We start from the raw sequence: 17,295 nt of genomic DNA, 5'->3' as shown, positions 1-17,295 counted from the left end.
GGACACCTGACTCCACGGTGTGATCTATGCCAAATAGAAATATCTTGAGCAATCAGTTCTCTTGATACGTCCACACTGTGATGATTCAAGAACATCTATTTTACCTGTTTAATAGTTCTTCCTGATATGTTCTTGTTTTTTAAGTTGATCCTGAAAGACGTGGATTCCTTGCTCTATGTAGATACTGATGTCCTTTTTCTGCGTCCTATGGATGACATATGGGCATTTTTTGAAGATTTCAATCAAACTCAGATTGCTGGAATGGCACCAGAACACGAGGAGCCACGAATTGGCTGGTACAACCGTTTTGCCAGGCATCCATATTATGGTAAAACTGGAATCAACTCTGGAGTAATGATGATGAATATGACCCGAATTCGAAAAAAGTACTTCAAAGTAAGTGCATCTGGACTCTTGGTCATATTAAATGCTGTAATATTACATGCCTGTTGTGTTTGATCTATCTTTGTGCTTTAAAGGATGTAGGAAGCAAACGAATACAAATTGATATCTTCTGAGTTAATTCTAGTGCAGCATGAGATCTATTAAACCATTGTTAGTTCATTGTCTTTTATGGCTTAATTATTGTAGTATTGAGTTGGTTTTTAAGAACAAATTAAAAAATCATTTAGTGCAAGTTTAGATCTAACTAAATGAAAATGACACAAGTATAAAAATCAATTGCCAGGAAACATCTGATCAATAAAATTTACATAGTGAACCTAATTCCTGGCTCCAGTTTACTATTTGAATAGTGATCAAGTTGGGTAACCCTGAATGATATTGCCAATGTCCTTGCTTTTTTTTATCCTGACTCTTTTAGCTCAGGTTGCTGATATCACTGTAATCATTCAAGAACAGACCTTTTAAGATAATAGCTGATGTTCATTAGTTAGCATCAGAGTAATAGAGTTCATGATCAAATTAGAGAATAATGATGCAGAAGAAATTTTCTTAATTAATAGCTGCAATCTAAGATCTTGGAGTATATTCTGAGGGATTGTATTTTAGTAAGTGCTTTGACCAGAGGATGGCGATATTGGGCTGTCATCTTAAAGTGCTTGATTTAAAATTACATGTATGGGGGGAGAAAAAACTAATTGTTCAGTATTATTCGATATGTCACAAGCTCCGAGTTTCACATTGGCTTGTTTTCCAACTAAAACATGCTTAAAGGAGATAAAATTGCTTATTTTTATGGGAAAACTGGGTAAGGCATTGCAATGCTGTATTTTCTGTTGAGTTAGATTTGTAGCTCTGCACTACTCAAACTATAGACTGCTGTGCATAATTAGGAGTTCATTTATCACTTTTGTAATGAAATCTATATGGATTATTGAGGAATATTTTTCACATGCATTTGCATTTTATCAAATTCGCTCCAATAACGTGCTTCATTTTTTTATTTATGGAATATTATACATCGAAGAGCATTGTAATAATTATCACATTTTTATCAGCATTTTTGTTAGCGAAGTGGTTTTGGCATTTGTTGTGGTAATTTTACGTGCACTTTGAATGGAATGATCAGCAAAACTTGGACAGTTAGATATTTTAAAGAATTGCATGTTATATTTGATACCCCTTTCAATTTCAAAGCTTAGAGTTTAGCAACTCCACCTGCTCTTGGAATTGGAAGAAGCATCTAAACCCAAGGCCTTTCAGTGGTGTGAACCAGTTTGATGTGTAGGCCGCTTTTGGAAAAAAAAAGCTATTGTCTCAAATACTTTACCTGCAATTGTACTTCACAGTTGCATAACTTTGCAATATTAAAAGGTAAGGGTAGAAATTTTGTTTTAAAAATATTATGAATGGCTGTGAACCATATGGGCTGTTTAAGCCTGTTCTGTCATTCGGTAAGATCCTTCCTGATCCTGTCTTGTCCTGTTTTCTGTCCAATTTCCATTGTTTTCCTTTTGACTAATATTAATAGATAGTACTGAATATACTTAATTAGCACAGGGCACATACCTCCAGGTATGAGATTCGTAGCTGTGTGAACAAAGAAATTATTTCTCCTCTCAGGACCATGGCCTAGCCTACATCCAGATTTTCTAGACACCGTAAACCATCGATCCACACCCCTCTCAATCCCTTACTCAGAAACCTAAGTTTTGGTAAAATCACCTCTTGGAACTGTTGGAGGTCCATCCTACTCAGTTTCTCATCAAAGGTCAAGCATCTTCTACTCTGGAATTCATCAAGTGAATATTTGTTCTATTGTATCAAAAACAATTATATTACGGAGACCATAATTGCACATGTTACTCCAGGCTCTAAGCATCCACTCTGTCAATCTCTTAGTCTTGCATTAATCTTTAACTTATCAAAGCCATCCTTTAACTGAACAGTGTAGTACTTCCAGCTGTAGTAGGGACATTGTCTGTTTTGTTACTTAGCATGAACTTGAACTAAAAGTCTAAAAGGCATTTGCCACGTTTGTGACTGTGCTTAATGTGATGTCCTTGCAGCTCTTGAAATGAAGACTGTTTCACGATCTGGTTTTGCTAGCATTCCTTGCATCTTGTGAAATTTTAAAAAAACAGTTAAAATCTGTTACAAAATTCAGTTTTGGTGTTTAACATCTGTTTCATTTCTGAACCACTCATGCGGGACAAAAGACTAAATGTCATAATAAGAGGAGGCAGTTTTGCATCTTTATGTGTTCAGATACTGCCTGCTTGAATGTTTCCTCTTTGTACCAGCTTTAATCCTCTGAGTTTTAAGTTGTTGAGTTTTTTTTACATAATGGGTCAACAGCCTAAAATTACCCAATTGAGCACTAATTGTCAATCTTATTCACAAATGAATAGCTGGTATGGTTGTGTATGCAGTAGTAGATGCTTATCAGTGCTGGTACAAAGAAATGGAAAAATAGAGTATGTAATTGTTTCATTTACATGGCATCCTGGATTGATGGTGCTCTCTGTGTGCGTGTGTGCAATAAAGTAGCAAAAGGAACTTGAAGGGCGCTTTTCTGTAGGAAAGAGAAGGGTGAGACGTGACATGATTGGGGCCCCTGAGGAAATGAATGCCAGATAATCACTACAAGGGAATTAGGGAAACACTTTGTAACTGAGAGTAGAAACTATGTAGATTGTGATAGTAATTCAAATAACTAGCATTTTTCCAATTTGGGATAAATTGAGCAAACACATATGCGGGGGGGGGGGGAGAAAGGATATGGTGCAGAATAGTAGAAGGGGAATTTCTCTTTGTAAATCTATCCATGAGTGGAATTGCTTTAGGCTGAACTGTCTGAAACACAATTTAGCAAATTTGTTCTGACAGCTTTAAGGTCTGATAATGCCCATTTGTGGTCTCTTTTGATGTTCACAAGCTAGTGTAAACTGGGTACAAAATGTGCTTCAAGCATTTGGACCAATGTATGGTGTGTTTGATGATGAAAAACTGCATTTTTTTTTCTCTGTCCAAAATAATCAACAGTTGATATCAAGACAGCACAAAATTTCCATTAGGGACTTGCTTGATGTGTCGGCAAATGGATAACTTATTGGTGCTTGGATCTTGATTTTTGAATGGTTCAGTATGTCCATTCCACTTGTCTGGAAGTTCTTCATCCAGGGAAACAATTTATTCTTCTGTTTAAAATTAGTATATTCTTTCTGTTGTGTAGAATGATATGACAACTGCACGGCTCAAATGGGAAGATTTGCTTCTACCTCTCTTCAAAAAGTACAAACTCAACATCACCTGGGGAGACCAAGATTTACTCAATATTGTTTTCTATTACAACCCAGGTAAATATCATGTTTCCCTTGTTGGTTACATCCTTCTGCATTAGTAGTTTAAGTAACTTTTTGACAATGCGGTTTGAGTTGAGAATTTTTGATGCCATTTTAATTTCAAATGGTACAGCCTGTTGAATGGTTAAAAAACCTACTGCAAGAATGATTCTATATTTGATGCATACCAGAAAAATTAATGTGGAATACTTGTATTTCTTTCAAAAATCCAATTTGTACTTAAAATAGTAATGACTAATCTGAAAAATCGTTTACAGTGCACTAATTTAGTATCACCTTTATCCTATTGCAGAAAGTCTCTTTATTTTTCCATGTCAATGGAACTATCGCCCAGACCACTGTATGTATGGCAGCAACTGCAAAGCGGCAGAAGACGAAGGAATCTTTGTTCTTCATGGAAATCGAGGAGTCTACCATGATGAAAAGCAGCCAGCTTTCAGGGCTGTGTACAGAGCAATAAAAAATGTAAGTACTGTATCCTAGAGATGTAGTCTCAAAAATAATTAAAGCTTTTTATTCACTCTGTTTGAAATTATCCATTGATGTACCATAGTGTAATATTTTAATGCAGTTGCAAAGAAGCATTCTTGTGAAATTTATGCAATGCAACTGCCTCTGGGTCTGGTGCTGCTCTGTGAATTCATTTTTCACTCATACGATGTTATTTACTTGGCTCCAGTTACATGTTTTAAGTCTGGGAATTTCGAGCAATGGTTTCCAGTATTGAAATATGATGTAGCAGTAGTTATTTTTCTCTAAAAATCAATAGTAATGGCCTTTGTAATTAGTCCAATGCACATGGGGACATTTTTTCTTTTTCATGCTGCAGCAAAGTTGCATCAATTAAAGCCAGCACTCTGGCAGGTAATACACTCTTGTGTACATAAAGTCCTCCCATTCAAGTGTGCAGCAGTTGTGAGTTCCTTTTGTACTCATTAACCTTGTATAAATAAATACATCATAAGATTATTCCTTTTGCTAGTTGTTTAATGACATCCATTAGCATTTCAAAACACTAGAATATAAATTAAAACTTGTTTAATTTTACATGGAATGCTGCAAGGATCTGTGCTTGGGTTTGTTATTTAATGTCTATCAATGGCTGGAATGAAGTGATGTACCCAAGTTGCTAATGATGAAGCTCGATGTGGAAGTAATTGTGAGAAGGATATGGGCTGGTTAACTGAGCAGAAAGATGGGCGTAGTAATATGTGTATGTACTGACTCCAGTAGGATGAAATAGCAAGTATTAAATATTTCAATTCGCAGAGATTTGTGTACATGAATTACAGATGGTTAATAATACAGTAAGTAATAAGAAGAGAAAATGGTATTAGCCTTTATTTCAAAGTAACTGAACTAAAAAGCAAAGGATGTTTGCTGCAGTTTTGCAGGGCTTTGTTGAGACACACCTGGAGTACCATGTGCACCTTTAGTCTCCTTGCCAAAGGAAAGATATGCTGGCATTGAAGATTAAGTTCTATACACAGCACAATCTAATGGTTCTAATTTATTTTGAAAATTGTGAAATGGTCAAGTACACAGAGGTGTGCCATATACATGCTGCTTAAATGCATTGGCTTGCTTAGAAATTTTGATATTCAATATCTTTTGGGCTGTAAAATAAATATTGCCTAAAATTCAGTTATATTTTATATCATAAAAAATAGCAAATCAACCAGTTGCCTTTTCACTGACTGCAATTGCCACAATAGAAATTAAGATATCTCCAATTTAGGATTTGAGACTGTATTGATTACAGCGGAAGTGTATTGCTATAAAACTTTGATTGCAGTCTATGTCCTGTGAGTATCATAAAGCTGTATATATAAAGTGCTTTTATCACTCAATGCAATTTCCTTGATGGTCTTATTTTGTATTCTGTGTATGTTAGCATTAAGGTCAATCCACTTGAAACATTAAAACATTTAAAGAGTTTTTTTTTGAAGTGCTTAGAAATATGAGGAGAGAAATCGCCCTAATAATCTAGAGTAGATTTATTGGCTAAGGTGTATGTAACAAATATAACTGATCCTACTCACTCATGATTGCTAGTTCATTAAGGCAGGAACATTACAGCATGCAAAATGCAATGAATTTTTCTGCTGCCAGAATGTAGATTGTGTCCATTTAAGACTATAAAGTCTAATTGAGATCATTCAAAGATTAATTGTTATTTAGACCAGGATCATTAACTCTGGCTTCATTGGTGGCAAGGTCAATTGAGTGTCTATAGTATTTTTTGGATTGCTACAAAAATTCTCATTAAATCCCATGATAATATGTTAAGTGATCAGAAGTTTTTCATGTTTTAGGTTGCCCTTGGAATTTATGCAAGTAATTGATAAGTACATACTTCCTTTGGTCTACTATTCTAAAGGACATACTACCCTCTATAAAATAGGCTTTATTTAAAAAACACAATTCAGTCATTTTAGATGCACTATTAGTCTGAAAACTAATATTTATACAATGTAACTTGTGATGTACGTAAAGAAATGATATTCAGACTGTTATATAATGTCTCTGTGATATAAGCATCTAGCCACCATATCAAAGTTAGAAATAACAGCTTTTTTGGCAAAGCTGCAAATCAGGCAGGCAGGAGAAAGTGGATTTTATTGTGCCATGCATCCAAAAGTGGAAATGAAGATCTCATGCCCATGATGCAGAATTTTCCAATGTGTCAGATGGGAAACTGTCAGGTTTCTCAGAGGGTATTGCAAACTCCCCAGTCATAATAATAGGAAGCAGTTTTTACTTTATTCATTTCCTGGTTTCTGGGCATCACAAGCAGGGCCAGCATTTATTGCCCTTTTATCGCTAATCAACCGAGTGGCCTGCTGGGCTCTTTCAAGGGGCATTTTAGAATCAATCACATTGGTAGGTCTGAGGTCACACATAGGCCAAACCAAGCAAATTTCCTCCCCTTAAGGATATCAGTGAGCCAGATGGATTTTTATGACAATCTTGTAATTTTGTGGTTATCATTACTAATGTCTAGTTTGTTTTAATTCTGATGATCAGCTGAATTTAATTTCCATTGCTGCCTTGGATGGATATGGTTTTATGCCTCTATTATTAGTCCAGGCATCCAGATGACTAGTCCAGTAAATTAACCACTGTTGTCACCCTAAATTTTGCAGAGGTGCCAGATTTAAATTTTGACATCCTGATTTTAAAAAAAAATATTCTGCTTGTCAACTTCAGCATTAGTCTTGTGATCTGCTTCAAACCAAATTAGTCAATAGAAACCCTACTTAGTTTAATTCTTTCCTCTTTCTTCTTCTCCAAACATCCCTGAATCATGATTACACAGGTGCTCGGAGTATTGTTGTGCCTTCACCATCTTGGTGGTACTGTTTTATTCAAACAATTCAATCAATCCGAAACCTATCCTCATTTTTTTCCATGTTTGAGTATTTTATCATGGTGGACATTTAATGCAAATACACATCAATAGCTTTTGTTGTTCTTGATGTCTTCCTACTGCCTTTACTAGTTTAGCAATCTGACATGTTGCTTGTGCTTCAACAGCCTAGGCTAGCATTGCCATGGTAAGGGTTGGGTTGTGGCTGAGACTTTTTGTAGGCAAGGACGCAATAAGCCCCACAGTATAACAGATGATCCTGGGAGCAGCACAGGCTCAATGAATCGTACTGTTTCCTCTAACTAGGGATATTATACGAAGTGTTAAATAAATGAAAGAAGAAAGTGACAACAAAATGCAGCACTTGCTGGTTATCCATTACTAAACTTTGACCATTAAACCTTAATGGTTATTCTCCAGATCATTAAGGAAAATATACATAATAATAGCTTTTATTTCAAAAGCCTCAGTAATCACACACAAGCCTCAGAGTGCAAATACTTTCCATTCCCTTGTGCTAGGAGGCCAGAATTTCCTTCCTGCCCAACCTCAAAATCACCATCCTTCACAGTGTGAGCTTTATTTGAGAATCCCTCAAGTTCATGTGCATGTAGCTATCTCAGCCAAGAGTAATATCTGAAAGAGAGGTCAGAACAAGGATGGTAATTCAAAGAATCCCACAACCAGTGATGCCTGTAATAGATTTTTAATTGCAGTTAATGTCAGCAAGAGATCTGCCCAGGCTGTGCCCTGCCACCCAGGCATATCTCTTTGATGGGCACAGGTAATGGAAAGAAATCGAGGTTAGGAAGGCAGGAAAGAGAACAGAAATGAAGGATGAGATAGAATAAGTAGAGAATGTGTACACATGCCGTTCCTTATTTTCCTGGGCCTGCAGATACAGTTTTAGTTGTAGTGGGGAGGTCAATTCCCAGCAGCATCATCACACGTGTGTACGCTGTGAATTTGTTGTCACAAGCTCCAGCTTTAAACTGCCCCAAACCGCCCTACATTTATTCGGAAGCAGTTAACAAAGGCTTAAAGGTGAAGTCCAAGAAGAAGATTGGAAAATGAAAAACAAGTGGTGAATCCAAAGGATGAAAGAAATCCCACAACTCGCTGATAATTCATAGCTTGTTTTCAGTGCATCCAAGGGTGTTTCAGGCAAACTCTCTTGAATTCACACACAAAACTGAATATTGCTGGGATTATTCAGCAGGTCAGGCAGCATCTTTCAAAAAATATAGTTAACATTTCAGGTTAATGACCTTTCATGTCAATGTGGAAAAGTTGGAAGTAAAACCAGTTTTAGGGTGGGGAGGAAACTGAGGAGAACAAAGGGGAAGGTCTGTGTTAGGGTTATGGCAGCAGAGATGAAATATAGTGATAGCGGAGCTGGGTAAAGAAGTTATTAAAGAATGACAATAGGTAGAGCAGGAAGGAGTATATAAATAGAAGGCAACTGAATTTGTGACATTATCAACAGAAATAGGAAGGGGTAAATAATGGATGCTGGAAATAAAATACCAAGGCTAGAATTGCTAATTATCTGAAATAGTTGAGTTCAGCCTCAAGTCCAGAAGGCTGCAGTGTGCCTCATCAGAAGATGCAGTGTTGTTGCTTGAGCTTTCATTAGACTTTGTTGAAACAGGTTTTGGAAGCCAAACACCAACAGGTTTCAAAAGTGGAAGTGGGTTGGAGAATTAATGTGACAGACAACTGGAAGCTCAAGGTTATGCTTGTGGACTGAATGGAGGTGTTCTGCAAAGCAGTTGTCAGGAATGCTCTTATCAGTAAACCAACCAGAAGTTTGGCAGATGATAAAGATTGAAGACCACCAAAGCAGCTGGCCCTGGTGGCATACATACTGAAGGTTTGAAAGTTGGTGGAGAAACTGACCAACAGACTCCAAGTTGTTTCTCAGCCTGGATACATTCTAGCATTTTTCCAACTAATAATGTCAGAAAAGCTGGTCAGCAGTTCCCTATTTTCTCTCCCACCTTTCCAGAACCTAGAGAATTTTGGAGGATGCCTACCAGTGCATTCACTACCTCCCGTAACCACTTCCTTCGCAGTCTAGGAAGCAGATCATCAAGTCCTGGGGAGGTATCAGCTTCTATCCCTGTTAAGGTTTCCAGTACTATTTTTTATTTCCTAATGCTTTTCTTTGATCTCATTCAGCCTTGATCTATATTTCCATACCTTTTAAGATGTCTCTGTGTCTTCGGTGAAGATTGACTCGAAATATTTGTTTTATTTTTTCTGACCCATCTTCCTTTTTATTCTCCAATATAATTTCCCCTGCCTGAGTCCATAAGAGACCCACTTTAACTGCAGCTAATCACTTCCTATTGAGATACCTGTAGAAGCTCTTGCAGTCTGTTTTTGTTTTGTTTGCTGCAATGTTCTTGTATTCTACTTCTTCATTCTTTAGTCATGTCTTGGCTCTCTGTTATATTCTGAGATTTTTTTTCAGTTGTCAGGCTTGCTGCTTTTACTGGCAAAATTACAAACCTTTTCCTTTGATCTAGCATTACTTGATGCCATAGCTGGATCGCTTCCAATTTTTGCCTGAAAGGGGTATATATTATTTGTTAGCTTATGTACTGAAAGGTACTGTCATACCTTTTTAATATAGTTTCCCATTGTACTCTGTTACTCTCTGAAGGCCACTTCGTCACTAAATCATCAATTAATCCTTTCATTACATAACAGTGGATTTGTTCCCTATTTGATTTCTCAACATACTGACTTTCTGCTCTTTTTTACACACCATACATTCATCCTCCAAGATATTACTGCTAATTAGATTTGACCAGTCTATGTAGATTAAAGTCTCCCATGATTATGTTATTAACCTTGTTGTATGCTCTACTAATTTCCTGATGTTTATACAATGCTCTACTGTCTGGAGGCCAACATTCAACTCCCACCAATGGATTCTGCCCGTTGTTTCTCAGCTCTATCCAAAATAATGCTCCTCCTTGATTTTCTGTGCTAAAAGGTTATCACTTTTTGTGGTTGTGCTTTTTACTTTGGACCCAGGCTGCACATTCCTTCAGCAGAACCTTCTTTGTCCCATTTGTGTCCTTCCCTGTTTTTCATAGTCCAATAGTTCAGCTAAGTTATAAGTTTGCATGTACCTTATTAAACCCTGGACAACAATGGCAGTATCCCAATTGTAGGGCAATGTGGCAGGAAAGGCCTGAGCAAATCATTCCACTCTTTAGGAAACGATAGGCAAAACATTATTATATCTGAATATTTCACTGTCCCTAAGTTGGGTGGTAAATTCATAAATTGTTTTAGTGAAATTGTCTTTTCACTGATCTCTCTAACATCCATTCAGCTGCTTTTGAATTCCTGAAAACCTGAGAAAATTTGGGTGCACCTAAATAGTAAGCCGTCATTTGATATTCAATTGTTTTCCTTTGTAAACAAAAGAAAATGTATTTTTTTTTACTTAAAATTTAGTTGCTACTTTGATTTAATTCATTAATTGTTAAGCCTTTTTTTCTTGCAATCTCTACAGTACCCTTTCGGAGAAGATCCCATCCATTCACTCCTATATCCACTTGAAAAAGAACTGCAGAAAACTACAAATACTTATTGTGGAAAGATCCATCAAGTCTTCACACAACGGCTGCAGAAGAGCATAAGAACTTTACAGGGAAAAATTTCAAGAGGGAGGTGATTTTGTGAAATCACTTTTTCAGAATGTATTTTTGCCTTGAACTTTAGGAATTTGACCTTTTCTCATAACCTAAACAAGAGATGTTTTTAAACACGAGGAGGCAAATTGAAATGAGATAACTGACACCAATCACTGTATAGGCATGGGTATTTTCATTGAAACCTATAAATGTAGTCATTATCTCCATTTGAGCACTAATTTTACCTCTTTTTAAAAACTGAAGAATTTATTTAGTGGAAGACAATGTTTACAGAGACGCAAGTGTTATTCTGTCAAGTGAAGGTATATTAGGACTGACAATCTGTTTAATGTGTTTCAATATGAAGGTAATTAATCTGAAATTGTGTGGTGCGAAGTTAACTTCAGAAGTGTTGTATGTTCATGACAATCAAGTCTTGTATAGCACCACAAAAGATGTTTTTGCTCTGTTAGAATCTTTGCCTATTATAATAGTGTGAGAACATGTAAGTGAATTGATTAATTTTTTTTGATTATTGATGAACAACTAAAAGTAGTTCACTTCAGCCAGTTACAATTTTCCAGCAATAAAGATATTCATGCCAGAAAATATACCAAATTGGTACCTCTTAAGAATAGTTTTTCCAATTATTTTAGAAAATGAAAGAAATTGCTTTGTGTGTTTTAGCTTCATTTTGAGTTTAAATGCAGAATGTTTAAGTTTGCACCCTAAAACACACAGATGTGATGCCCAGTACTTTTTTTTTTAACCACTTCAATATGTTGCTGGAATTTGTCTTATAGCTGATATTGCAGGAAAACTCATAACTCCTGTAATTAAAGATAACAAATTTTAGCCAGCCTGGACTGAAATGTATTCACTCATTTCTTGACAGTCAAATTTTGTTTAGCAGAGTAAAATACTTGTTTACTGCTTGCCATAGTGTTTTCTTTTCCTGCAGCTTCTGAGAAATGGGATACTGTGTAAACCATGTAAATGTACCAGACGACTAAATGAAATTGACGTAGTTGTAATTTAGAGATAAATTAGTGAGAACTGAGTGCCATCATTTCATGATCTTTTTGGCTGATTGCTTAATATTTTAGTTCTTTCAGATTGAAATCCCTGGTGGAATGTAGTTATTAAAAATAAGTACCAAACATTTTATAGAAGTTTGGAATTATCTACATCTAAGGATATTTTAAATGACAAACTTAAAATATTGTTACAGTAAATGTGAAAATGCAATGTGTATTTTAATGAATAAAACAGTGTCAAATCTGTTCATGAACCAGTGTACATATTGCTCTGAGATCATCCAAATAAGTTGCAAACACCAGAGCAAGAATATAAGAAATTGGTTAGAAGCCTTGAGATTAATCCTGGGGAAGATGATCATAAATGAACATGAGCAGTTGGTGTTCAGTTTATAGTTAGCTCACCTAAGGTCTGGTAGGCCAGCTGTCTGAAATGCCAGAGCAATGGATAAAAACAGGTGGCAAGATAGACAATCTATTTTTTTGAATATTAGTTATTTATATCATATTTTGAATTTTATGGTGATCTGCCATTATGCTCACCAGCAAACTGAACAGGAATTTCTACACCTCTAGCAATTGAGAGCAAATGTTTATCTACACTTTATAGAAAGATCAGAGATACAAAGCCCAAGTTCTTCCTAATCCTCGAGTTTAGCAGCAGCAAACAAGAATACTGCACGAATGTTGAGAGGTTCCGTTTGAGTACTGCTCTCATAGAACTTGACCACACTTGTAAATGTAGCTTTAATTCCTGGAAGAAACTTGGAAAAAGGGGATTATACTTGACTTTGGTAAGTTAATATCAGTAGAAATAGTTTCTAAGAGGACATATGATAAAAAACTTGTGTAACATTATCCTGACTCTGATTTCCAGTTTTTTTTTTCAGCATTTATAGGTAATTTTTTTTTGACCAGGAGTTCCAAGTATAATTACAAGTAATAGCCTGCAGTTCAGAGATATCGTATGTGGAGTTTAGTTAAGCACAGATGAGTGGAATGCCACCAGAGGGGATGGTAAGTGCAGATAATGCATTATCTAAGCAGACAATTGGTCTGCTTAGTCTACCCAAGTAGACCAAGTCTACTAACTCTAGCTAAGTAGACTAAGTAGGTCAATATTGCAGCAGCTAACCTATAACAAAGAAGAGTTTGTATGTTTTGTGTTCATAGCTTTGAATACTGGAAATTTTCAGTAGCGCTTAGAATGCAAGCTATAAACTTCACCTTCCTTTTCTGTACTATAATCAAACATATTATTAAATGAAACCTTGTACTGCTGAAACATTGATAGACACAATAACATGTGAACGAGTCTCTGAACCTGTGAACCTCCTCATCCGTTCTGCCCAGTTTCTCATTTGATGACCTTGTTGAACCAGTGGCAAGACATAAACTTGCATTTTAAAGCTTGCTTTTAACTTTGGAATACTGTCCAAAATATCATTTGGAGTATTTTGTATTTTGTGGCCCATGGGGAAGGATTATTGGAAAACCTCAACAATTCATCTGAATAATGTCTTAAGTAATCTTACTTGGTCAGGATAATAGCTTGGATAAATTCAGATTGAATTTCTTGGCAATGTGTTTAGGAGGTAATCCAATTGATGATAATTTAAAATAATTAAGGGAATTGTTATGGGAAATTACTCTTCTCTCTTATTAAGAGTTTCAGAATATGGAGATACAATAAAACTACTGCTCCTCTGGTAATTGACAATTTCATGGAAAAGCTTTGTATTAATGCCTGACAAAATGGTGAAGAGAAATCTTTGGATTGAAAGGCCTAATCCTGATCCTGTGACATTGTTTCAAATCACCAGTGTTGAAGCAATAGTTTTGTAATGTGTTTCATGATGTCAGGATATCCCAAAGCCCCTCACATGATTATTTGAAGAGTAGTCACTTGTTTTGTAGGGCAACACACACAAAATGCTGGAGGAACTCAGCAGGTCAGGCAGCATCTATGGATTGATGTAGGGTCATGACCTGAAACGTCAATAGTCCTGATGAAGGATCTCAACCCAAAACGTCAACTATTTATTTCCCTCCGTAGATGCTGCCCAACCTGTTGAATTCCTCCAGCATTTTGTGTGTGTTGCTCCAGATTCCAGCACCTACAGAATCTCTTGCATCTCTGTTTTGTAGGACAGACAAAAATGACATCATTGATTTGACTTTTTCTTGATCGGGTTAGTTGATACAAATGCAACAAAAAAGGGACTAGAGAAATTATTTTGGTGGATCACATTGGATGTTTTTTATGACAAACAGAAGGGATAAATATCCCAATAATGGTACAACATATCAATGCAGCATTGTACAAATGACATAGTTGTACAGCGCGGCAAAAGGCCCTTCAGCCCACCATGTCCATACCAACTATAGAGTACCTATCGATACTAATCCTATTGACCAGTACTTGGTCCGTAGCCCACTGTGCCCTGGCGATTCAAGTGCATTTCCAGATACTTCTCCAATGTTATGAGAGTACCTGCCTCCACCACCACCTCAAGCAGTGCATTCCAGACTGCAATCACCCTCTGGGTTTTAAATAAAAATTCTTCCTCTGATCCCTTCCAGATCTCCGACTCCTCACTTTAAGGGATCTTCGGACATGTACACCAAGTTCCTATTGTTCCACGGTATCTCCAATGACTTTCCATCCATTTAAAGCCAAAGTGGATATGTTCCATTGGCAGTTATTCAGTAAATGAAGCAGTTCCTAACTGCATGCAACAACACATCGGCAATATTAAGGAAAAAGTGCTAAGTGCAAGTAATGTTTGCATCATACAAGTTGCAAGCAATGAGTATCTCCACAAAGAGAAAATCTAACCATCTACTCTTAATATTCAGTAGCATTGCCATCAAGATAACCTTGAGGTGAGGGTTAGACCCGCCATGCAATACAATGGCTACAATTGTAGGTCAGAAGTTGGATACCTTAAGGTAAATGTGAAATATTATTTGCTTGCCAGGCTGAGTGCATTTCCAACAAGACTCAAGCAAGATGAAATCCAGGGCAAAGCTCCCTGCTTGATTGGCACCCTGTCCATCATCCTAAACATTCTCCTCTGCCATCAACAGACCATTGTTGCGATACGTATGACGAACTGCAACCCCCAGCTACCTATCCAGGCCACTCTGGCAACATATCCTAAGGCTGCAAACTCTGTCCGCAAGAAGGAAAGCAGGGTAGGTGCAGTCAATGCCAAAGAATCACTATCACCAGCTGCATGTTTCCCTTGTTGGGCGCCATCTTCATTTGAAAGTAATTTACAATTCTGTGATGAAGACTCAGTGACAATGAACGATCTCCCTACCCAACTTCATTGTGGGAATACTTTCGCCAGCAGGATGTCAATGGCTCATCACCAACCTCTCAAGCAATTAGGAACAGGCAATAAATGCTGGTTTTGCTAGTAGCACTTATGTTCTGTGAAATGAATGAAAAAATATTCTAAGGAATGGCACAGAATCATTTAAAAACAGAATTTGACACCATAAGCATTGAGAATATTAATACAATTCACTAAAAGCAGGCATGTTCGATAAGATGGATTCTTGATCTCAATCTTATTGACCACCTGCACTGCACTTTCTCTGTAACTGTAAGACTTTATTCTGCGTTCTGTTATTATTTTTCCTTGTACTACCTCAATGCACTGATGTGATGAAATGATTTGTCTGGATGGCATGCAGAACAAAGTTTTTTCACTGTACCTTGGTACATGTGACAATAATAAACCAATTTACCAATGTTGTTTTCTCCTGGTTAGTGTGTCTAGAGCCAAGAGTCAGTCTCAAAAATTAGTGGCTGGTCATAGGACTGAGATGAGAGGAAATTTCTTCACCCAGAGTGGGGTCAGTCTTTGATATTGTCTGCCCATTGGGGGATGTGGAGACTTGCGGCTGAGGACATTTAAGTCTGAGAGTGAAAGGTTTTTGGATATCAAGGGAATTGAGGAGTACTGGGTTAGTGCAGGTGAATAGGCACGCTATGGTTGCTGCTGGCTGGGACTTGTCTGCTTATAAGTAAGGTGTTGTCTTCCTTTCCAGGGTCCTTGAGACCTTCACACAGTTATATTTTTCTTGTGCCAACATTTCTGTTGTGGCTGTTATTTTAAGGCCAGACAAATGGAGTCTGTAGAATGAATTAAGTTGTGATCAGTTGGCAATCATTGATACCTGTCATGACATGGATGATGCCATACTGTAACATGTGTCAGTGCCTGGATTGGGATTGTTGCCAAGAGGTCTTGTACTTATCACTCTGATGAAACAGAGTGCTAAGTTAAAGTTGTGTTCCAAGTATTATGTCTGGAGGACAACACCATTGGTGTTGGCTTCCTCAGTCCTTTATTATCAATCATGACTTTAGAGGTTGTTTGCAACTTCAGTGTTAGGATCTGGGATGCAAGTCAAGATTTTCTCAAAAATGAAGAAAAAGTCCTATTTGGCCCCATCTATAGCTTCAAAGGAGTAAAGCAGCAGAATGGATTGTCTCAGTCTTAGGGCAAACAAGTCCGTGAACTTGCTTGCAAGTTGCAGTAGATTAGGATAGAGGACTCGAGGGATAGGATTAAGATAATGAATTGGGATTTTTTTTTACATTGCAGGAATATATGGAAAAGTTTTGGCAAAGCAAAGGAGGACTGTTGTTCTGTCATTGAACTGTTGCTAGCATTTCTATGTAGTTGATATATATCTTGTGTTAGTTGGCAACACTCTTGTTTCTCACTCAGAAGGTTGAAGGTTCAAGTCCAACTCCAGAGATTTAAGCATAAAAACCTATTCCACACTTTACTGTAGAGGCAGTGCTCCATAGTGAAAGGTGTCATCTTGCAGATTAGTTGTTAAACTGAAACCCTGCTTGCCTTCACAGTGATTATAGAAGTTCCTATAATGAACAGGGGAGTTGTGTCTAGAGTTCTGGCAAATGTTTATATCTCACACAGCACTGAATGAAAAAGAACATTAACCAGTTGTCAGATTGTTACTTGTAGGAGTTGGCTGTTTGCAAATTGTCTGCCAAGTTTCCTAGAATGACTGCATTTTAGCCATACAACTTTAGTTCTAAAATTAATTGAGCTGTGATTTGCATGTAGAAGTCACTGTATAAATGCAGGTCTTCTTTCAATTTTCAATCACAGAAAAAAAATGACATGAGTTTTAATATTTATCTTATAAAATGCATGTTATAAATAGGCAAGTCTTTCTATTTTTTTCAGCAACAGTGATTTCACCCTAATCCCAATCTCCTGTTTGTTCCCATAATCTTTTTAATATTGTTCTTCTGGGAAATATTGTTAAAATAATTTTTAGATGTTCATAGAATAATTTGTAGCAGAGATTTGTAGCAGCTAAATTCTAGCTGTTTTGTGCATTGAGATTTTTTTCCAAACTCCCCTTCATATTTTATACGTGATTTTCTTTAATGAAGCCATAATATGATCTCATCAATC

General features: G+C 36.8%; 1 protein-coding gene across 2 annotated transcripts in view; it reads left to right on the top strand.

The window, feature by feature from the left end:
- The window catches only part of gxylt1a (glucoside xylosyltransferase 1a), a 41,124-nt gene extending 29,045 nt beyond the window's left edge, over positions 1-12,079 (top strand). For both annotated transcript variants that reach the window (XM_052030259.1, XM_052030260.1), the window contains 4 exons: positions 145-396; positions 3,638-3,761; positions 4,060-4,232; positions 10,670-12,079. In XM_052030259.1, the coding sequence (XP_051886219.1) occupies positions 145-396; positions 3,638-3,761; positions 4,060-4,232; positions 10,670-10,831 (711 nt within the window). In that variant the 3' untranslated portion in view covers positions 10,832-12,079. The remainder of the gene's footprint in view (positions 1-144; positions 397-3,637; positions 3,762-4,059; positions 4,233-10,669) is intronic.
- The last annotated feature ends 5,216 nt before the right edge of the window (positions 12,080-17,295 follow it).

The sequence above is a fragment of the Pristis pectinata genome, chromosome 15 (genome assembly GCF_009764475.1).
Source record: "Pristis pectinata isolate sPriPec2 chromosome 15, sPriPec2.1.pri, whole genome shotgun sequence".
Classification (NCBI taxonomy): domain Eukaryota; kingdom Metazoa; phylum Chordata; class Chondrichthyes; order Rhinopristiformes; family Pristidae; genus Pristis; species Pristis pectinata.
Note: the sequence above shows the minus strand (reverse complement) of the source record. Positions and strands in the feature narration are given on the sequence as shown.